We start from the raw sequence: 8,558 nt of genomic DNA, 5'->3' as shown, positions 1-8,558 counted from the left end.
GGTGAGAGTTTTAAAACAAGTCTCACAGGCCTTCTGTACTCAGGGCAAGATTATTTCCTCTTCCTCGCTCCTCCTTTTTTTCCAGCTGTTATATCACTTTTCCTTCCCCTTTTCCCCTCTGCACTACAAGTGCAGATTTGCCTCATAAGTATTTCCAAGGCTGCTGCAAGTATACATTCCATTTTAACCTTCACTTCTCAGTACACCATTGCTTTGTTTGCTCATATCCGATTGCCATGATATAAAAACTGATAAAAGGTTCCTCCTAATAAATACTTTCTTCTTCTACCTCATCATCAAGTGTTCTCCAAGTTAGTCTAGTCCAAGTCTCAAGACACCAGTACTGAGCTTTGCCATAAAGATGAGATTAGAAAATACTTTCCTAGTAACTATTAGAAATAGCAACAAATTTACTTGCGGAGATCTGGAATTTCCTTCTCTCCAGTCATGCTCAGCACTCCCATTTTGACAAACTACAAGAGGTAGTTTATCATGGCAAAATTCTCACAAACTGAAAGGCTGTTTTTAGATCCTGTAAAGAGATTTCCAGAACTCTACATATAAATTCTTCCTCTCTGTTTATAGCTGGAAGGACAAGTGTACCAGCGTGGGAAAAATGGTTCTGTAGCTTTTAAGAACAAGGTTTCAAAATTAGAATGAAGTCTCTCTAGTCCCTCCGTAAAAGTTACATGTAATAAAAATAATGGTGAGTCATTATGGTGTGCTTTCCTATTTTTTTAGGAGAAATACATCACTCCATTATACTTTATATTCTAAGCCTGCATAGAGAAAATATTAAAGTCACCTACATGTTAGACATCAACTCAATCCTGCTCTTGAATTCCCATCAGAGCTGACATTGGCATCAGAGCAAGTGGGACTGGCCTGAGTGGATTATTTTGGGTGAAGGGGTTTTTTTGGTGTTAGTGTAAATGAGCTTTGTCAAATACAAGAACAAAGTCACAAGTCTCGCTTGTTTATTGAGATAAAATTTTTGGTTCAGGTCAGCAATAATAGTTAAATAATCTTGCACAACCTTGTTTCATTTTTGTGGTTTTCTTTTTTTTTTTTACTGCAAGCAATTATACAATTTCAGAAAAGGCACTTTCAAGTTTGTAAGTATCACCACCTCATTTTTAATTGTGTTCTCTTTATCCTGAATGAGATGATCTGCTTAAGTTACATTATTTTCCATTAACAGCTTGACAAAAAAATACAGCAACAAGGAAAAACCTGAAAGTTGCCAAGTGAAAAGGTGTTTAAAAGAAAACTTTGTCCCCTATCCAAATAGCAGCAGAATTTATCCCCTTAATAATCTCTTATCTTCTTGCCCTATGCTCCCCATTTTGCTCCCCATGCTCAGAACTCCAGTTTGTTTCCTAGACACATTTAAAAAGCAAGGCATAAAAAGATTTAAAAAATATAAACCATCCATTGGAAATAAAAGTTATTTTTAAGCCATCCCTAACGAATGTTTATGAATATGTATTCTTATATTCTATTGTATTATTATATTCTGTAAGCTCTAGGTGCCTCGGATTTAGCTGTTTTATTGTTGGGGGGAGAGGGTGAGGGTGTTTTTCCCTGGTTTCTTCCCTGAAATCTGCTGCAGGAAATTGTAGGCCACCATTAGTCTGCAGAAACCAGATTTCCACTTTTCACATGCACACACCCACCAGCATTGTTTTATCTCCACTCTCTGTTCTTGTCACTGCAAAATTCCTGGTAATAGTTTCAGGTGCCAAGCACACCTGACTGAAAGAACAAAATGTCATCATGGGTTTTCTCCTGACAAACCCGGCTTCTGCTGTCCTCACTGCCTTCCTTTCTTTTGGATTGAACTGACTCACTTACCTGCTTTTCTTAGCAGTGGAATGTGCAGGGAAAACCTCAGGATTCAAAGAGATGGCAACTTCAAAACCAGCACAAACAGTGTAGTAGTACTGTACAGAAATCATTTGAACAATTTAGAAAGCTACAGGTTACTGAGAAAGCACCTCTTTTCTTTTTGCTGCAGTATTGTAAAAAAGTAGTGCCATCCACATTTACCTGATCCAGTACCATGCACAGGAAAAGGAAGGCAGGAGAAGAAAGGAGAGGAAGGAAAAAGAATACAAGATTCATGCTCTCAAAGACATTCCTTACACCTCTGAACTTCCTTCCTTCATCTTTTAGCTTTTACATATACTTGGCATGAAGTACTACAGAAGATTGTATCTGCTGGGTTCTTGTTTTAGGGTGAAGAGGTACATCTGTGTAAGGAGTAGAAAGTTCTGCAGGCAGGTTACTGCCACCATGTGCACTGATAGCATACAAGAATAATTTGAAAAATCATGTTTTGTTTCAATTAACCCCAAAGAATACTAAGCTGAATGAGAGACATTGACTTTCTCTGTTTCACAAGATCACAGAAGAGCAGAGCTGAGATTGCAAGGGATCTCTAGATAAATTCTAGTCCAAGTCCCAGCTCAAAAGTGGGGTCAATTAGAGCGAACTGTTCTAAAGAGCAAAGAGATTTGTTCAGCCAAGCTTTGAATATCTCCAATAATGGTGACTCCATAGCCTCTCTGGCCAACTTGTTCCCATGTTTGACTGAAAGAAGCTCTTCCCTTATGTTTAATGAAAGCTTTGTGTATTGCCAATTTCTGCCTGTAGCTTCATGTCCTTTCACTGGGCACCACTAGAACATGGCTACTTTAATTTTAAATTTTATTTGTATTTTTATTTTGCAATTCCTGGAATGCTTAAAGCATTTGTTAAATTCAGAGTACCTGCAGAGAAATCAGCAGTGTTGCTCATAGCACAAGAAGATGTAGGGTGCTTGAGGCATTGCAACTGGGAGAACTCTTACAATCCATCTCTCAGATATGCTCAGTAGAAGTTATCTCCTACATACATACATACATACATACATACACACACACATATATATATATATATATATGTATGTATTATACACCGTATATATGATCAGCAGATAATGGTCAGTATTCAACATCATTAGTCACTCTATCAATATTATGCTTTTACTCTTGTGCAATTTTTTTTCTTGTGGTGAATTAGTTGTTTGCAGCTTCCAGAACCACAGTTGTCACTGCTGTACTAGTCCAACTTTGTGTATAGTATCTGGTTGTGTGATATTTATATGAAGAGCTGTTGCTTGTTTCATACTACAGAACTAATTGTCCTGACCCTCCAGCTAGTGGAGCTAGCTGCACCTAGCCCAAACTAGGTAGCTCTTCTTTTGAAAATAATTACTTGGCAAATACAGAAGTCTGCTGTATTTTAAGAAAAGAAAGGTCACACAAACCAAGTTAATCTTTCACAAAGTACAAGTGCATTAACAAAATGATCAAATCTTGTTTTCTAAATATTGGAGTGATTTTTTTATGGTTTTTTTTTTTTTTTTTACTCTTATTCCTGCACTCTTCATTTTACACCAAAACAAAGGGAAGACATTTGAAGTGTGAAACTTGTGAAATAAGTGAGGTTTTCACAGCCAGCATCTACAGCCTTCTTTCTTGCCTCTAGCAGGGTTAACACACCCTTTCCTTAGTTTGTTTCACCCAGCCTTTCAAATTCACTGGTTTGGAAAATTCTGATATCCTATTTTCCTTCTCTTTCTCACAAAAACTATTTGTCTAATGTTTAAGAAAAAATGAAAGATTAGCCCTCCCATTGTAAGCCAACACCAATCACTAAACTGATAATACTTACATATCTAGTTAAATGGATAGCTTTTAAGATATTTCTCACTCTTGTGTAAAGACCAGATAGAAAGTCACTCACTGGAGGAAAAGAAATTCAGTAGTTGATAATAAAGGGTGCTCTTGCTAACACTTGTTAATGACTTATCTAGGACTAATGAATAAGTTCTGCCAATTCAAGATAGGAGGTTTTCCTTGTTATCTTCATCTAGAATGGCCTATTAATAAATTCAAACAGGAGAAGTCTTGAAGAGAAAAAAACCCCAAAACCTAACTCAGGAAGAAATTTAAAACCTGGAATTTACAATGACATTAAAATAATTCATTTAGTAAAATGCTAATTAGCTGTGCCATCTTTCCAGAGTCCTTGTCCTAGCTCTTTGCAGCTCTGCAGGAAATGTGGTTTTAACTTTACCTTTATAGTCCTTCATAATTTAGCCTCCTTCATAATTTAGCTTCCTCATCTCCTGCTGATCTAATGTATCTCCCACCATGCCTGGCTTTGTGGCCCACTAGGTTCTGCTACAAATGTCGTTGTCCTCTCTCCTCAGATTGCTAATTAAACATGAGGGAAATCCCTGATCCCAATTTGTGTATGGACTCCTGCAAAACACATTTAAAGCTTCATTATGAGCATAAGGTTCTGCTTGCTAACCATGACTAGAAACAAGCAGTGAACTCTATGTTCACCTCTTTTCTGTGTTTCGCTTTCTGGTACTTTTAATAATTACTGCTTTCTTTGCAGTATCACATCCTACTACAGATCCCCCTCTTAGAAGCAAACCAAGCAGCTAACAAAGCTACACTAATTAATTTACTGAGATTTGTAGGGCTCTTCTACATCTGCTTGTGTTTTTGAGGCTGAGCACAGTGAGAAAGGATTTTCTCTCATCAGTCATCTTGCAGAGTGATGGAGAGAGGGTTTGGAATGCCACCTTTCCAAACTAATTTCTAAGTTATGGTCATTAATCAGCCCAGTTTCATTAAACACATTTTTGTTGTAAGGACAAGATCATATAATTAGTTTTTTTTTTACCATATGAAAGGATACATGAATCAGTGGAACTCATCCTCACTCGAGAAACGTTTAGTCCTTTAATTATGAATGAAAAATACACATAATTTTTATTGAGTTTTAATCTTGATGATAATAAATGAAAGTTTTGTCCTCCATTTCTGACTTCATGGCTGAGGGTATGAAACTACCCTTCAAAAATCCTCAGTCTTCACAAAGAAATCGTATTACACCAACATAGGACGTGGGTGGACATATCAATAGTCCCTATCTTGGAAATTGTAGACAACACAAAAAGCAGAAATTTCTGGGGAATGAATACCTGTTAATTAAGCCAGCATAGTACGATTTCACACTTGCCAGCACAGGTAATGTGTATGAATGGGTGTCCTACCTGCTCACACTGCTCCCTGGGGCTAGGCTGCAAATCTGCAGCTCCACTTCATGCTGATTGTCCTGCAAATAGCTGGGCGTCCTATCTCTTCTCCTGCATATGCATCCCCGTGGGTTACAGACCTGGTGCTGCAAAGTGCTCAGCTCTCGGCTTCTACTGAAGTCATCAGACAGATCCCAGTAGCATTAAGGAAGATGTAGCCCTAGCGTTAATATTACATTTCAAAGGAAAAATAGATTGAAATTAACAAGGCTAAATAAAAAGAAATAAATAAGGTATAAAATGCTACAAGGAAAGCCCAAGGGCAGCTTTTTTTTTGTTTTTTTTTGTTAAACCAACTTAGCTAGGTTTCCACGAGGAAATAGATATTGTGACTCGACTGACAGTTTGCTTAACTATGAGCAAAACCTTATACTCTTTAGGTATGGGCAAAGCTGATCAATGGTTTTTCTGCTGTGCTTCTATTGGAAGGATTTGTAACTCATCGGAAGAATGACTAAATTTACTTTGTGAATTTACAGTCAAACCCTAGTCCATCTTGGAGTGTCTATATATGTTGCTACAATATAAATGCTAACTAAAAATATTTCTTAAAAATAAAAATAGACTGTATGACATAATCTTGGGAATTCAGTACAGTTTGTTATCAAAGTTCTCCAGCTGTTCCCTGCAGAGGCAATTCTTCCTACACATCCACACGACCTAACACACAGAGACATTTTCAAGTGCTTTTTTCTTCCTCTACTCAAAGTTTAGTCTCTGACTTCAAGAGGCTGAACAAGTACCCCTCTTAACCCCGTGTCACGCCTATTGTCAGAAGTGAGCTCAGCAGCACTGAGATGAAAGGTTTTTAGTGCATCAGGTTGAAACCTGAGTATCGGGAAATACGTTTGGGAAAGCAGATCTGCGAGGGGGAGCTGCAGTCCGGCGAGCAGTGCCAGACAGAGCAGCTACGTCCAGTGGGGTGAGCTTTCAGAGAAGAGTGGCATCGATGGTTAGAGGGGAAGAAGAGAAGTTTTCTTCAAGGACCCACGTTCTCTCATAATTCCGGCAACTCGTCTACAGTGAACCCCTTAGGTTCTCATATTTGGATAGGAGATTACAAACGTTGTTGCTACTTTTTGCGTTTTAAATTTTTGCTGTAGAATAGAAGTCTAGTTCCCACACTCCACTCAGGAGTTTGTGTCAGGATGTAAAGCTTCCTGAAATGGCCGAGACTGCAGGGATGGTGGCATAAGCTACCCATGGGGGAAGTACTTACGGTGTGTAACAGCAAATACGTCTTGTAAGAGAAAGCAATTGCAAATCCTTTGGACACCATATAAACCACTCCGTGGAATAAATTACTTCGTAGAAAGATTATGATTCTTTAGAAAAGCAAAAAAATGAGTCACGAGAAAAAAAAATTATCTAGGAGAGGAAATTGTTTCCATGTGATTTCTGCAGGAGCGATCTGTATACATTATGTACTGGATCACAGTGGTATCGTTCTTTACAGTAGCCCCGCATTTGTTAACCTCCAGACAAAGCATTTTTAACTTCCTTAAGGACGTATTTCTAAAGGAAGCGAGAACGCTCGAGCGCTACCAAACCAAGTCCGTGGTTTTTGCTTAGTGACCCCTTCCTCAGGCACCCTTCCGGTGACCTCCGTTACCTTGGAGGGGCGGTGGGGCTCGGGGAAGAACGAAAGCGCGTCTCGGAGGCGGAGCGGGGCGGGCGCGGAGCGGGGCGGGCGCGGAGCGGGGCGGGCGCGGTCCCTGCCCGCGCTGGCGGCGCGCCGGCGGCAGGGGGCGCGCTGCGCTCGCTGCGGGGCACCGGGGGCACCGGGGCGATCCCGGCTCCGCTCCCCGCCACGGGCGGGCCGGGATCGCTGCGGGCCCCGTGCGGGCCGGCACTGCCGCAGCACGGGGCCAGCCGAGCCTGGCTGCGGCGGAATTCTCCTTGGAGCCCTTCGGCCCGCAGCCTCCCCCCGCACTAGCTCCTCCCAAGGCTCCCGCACCAGCTCCTCAGCGCCTTGGTTTGGTCAGTTCAACTCTAGCACAGAGTTAACCCAATGGAAAGAGAAGTCCAGGATGACCCCAGGAAGGGTCAGCACAGGTGAGATGGGAAAACAAACGAGGTCTTATTGTTTCTCTTGAGCTTACTTTGATGCGGGTGTGTGCTGGCACGGCTCATCTACAAACTATGCTGCCTATGGAAATTTGACTTTGTTCAATGAAGTACGTCACGTTGTAAATGTTGACAGTAGTTGCATCAGGTCAGAGAGTGATGCTCAATTGAAAACGACAACAAAATCTTCAATAAAAAAGCAAATATTATAGCTGTTTTTCTTCTGGTAATGAAAGAAGGACCAATTTATGCAGACAGAGAAGAAAGTAGGCAATGCAGTAACTGAAAATACAAGTCTGTCATGGGACGTGGAGCTCTTGCTTCAGAGGAGAAAACAATTTATTTAGAGATAAAATTCCCAGGCAACTTTATTTTAGTTCCAGAACAGCAACTTTAACAAAGATTAGTTGTTTGCAACCACAATAAGAGGAGTTAAGACCTGCACACCAGGGCAGAATTAATATACCTCAAACTCCCAAGGCTGGCAGTAGTAGTCACTAGGAGATGCATACAGGTTTTCCTGCTGTATTTACTCTATCACCTGTCCTTTCCATGAGCAGAAGAAGGAAGTAACTGGGTTGTATAGCAGAAATGCATTCATGTTGGGAAGCCAGCTGATGGATAAGCACCTTTGGGTGAGGAAGGGTGAGTCTGCCTGGATGCGTGGAGCTGGGACCAGTATGTCTTGCTTTAGAGCTGTATATCGTAGACCATGTCCTCAGTGGAGCAGAGGATTTTTGTCTTTTTTACCCCAGGAGGCTGGAGATTAGTGTGATGTGTACTTAAAACTATGTAAATTAGATATTTTGATGGTACCTGCACAGAGTCACCAATTGTGCTCTTCCTCCTGAATGTGTTAGGAATTTCCCTCAGCTAGGCTTCCCAATAGTTCCCAGAAATCCCAAACAAGTATGGGAAATTAAATGAGAAAGGGGAGGCTACAGCTGAGAGAACCCAACCTGTGAAGCACATTTGAACTGTGTAAAGTGTAGTGACTGTGAATCTGTAGAGTTCACAGCCATTACACTATTCATTAAAAGAGTGCCATTATTCCTAGGTGCCATTAACACCCCTCCCTCCCTTTTCCATTGTGAATGATTTTACTAGGATGCTGTAAAGCTAAGGATGCCGAGTGGTCAGAACTGGGTAATACTTTTGCCAATTCGAGAAGATGATCTAAAGCTAGTGTGTCTTGTTTGTCTGGCATCCACAATTACTCTTGAATTAGTATTATTTGTTTGGCTTTTTATAGAAATATAAAGCCAATATAAATATAAATTGTGTTCTCAAAACCAGATGCCAACTCACTGGAGACAGAAAAGTTTTCTGTTCT

General features: G+C 40.5%; 1 protein-coding gene across 2 annotated transcripts in view; it reads left to right on the top strand.

Moving 5' to 3' along the window:
* Positions 1–8,558, top strand: part of DEGS2 (delta 4-desaturase, sphingolipid 2) — a 31,657-nt gene that overhangs the window by 2,343 nt on the left and 20,756 nt on the right. Inside the window, exon 1 of one of the 2 annotated variants that reach the window (XM_059850320.1) lies at positions 6,976–7,213. The exons of the other annotated variant lie outside the window; for it this stretch is intronic. Within the exon in view, the coding sequence (XP_059706303.1) occupies positions 7,189–7,213 (25 nt within the window). The 5' untranslated portion in view covers positions 6,976–7,188. Of the gene's footprint in view, positions 1–6,975; positions 7,214–8,558 lie in introns of those variants that run through there. 2 annotated transcript variants of the gene reach the window in all.

The sequence above is a fragment of the Haemorhous mexicanus genome, chromosome 6 (genome assembly GCF_027477595.1).
Source record: "Haemorhous mexicanus isolate bHaeMex1 chromosome 6, bHaeMex1.pri, whole genome shotgun sequence".
Taxonomy (NCBI): Eukaryota; Metazoa; Chordata; class Aves; order Passeriformes; family Fringillidae; genus Haemorhous; species Haemorhous mexicanus.
Note: the sequence above shows the minus strand (reverse complement) of the source record. Positions and strands in the feature narration are given on the sequence as shown.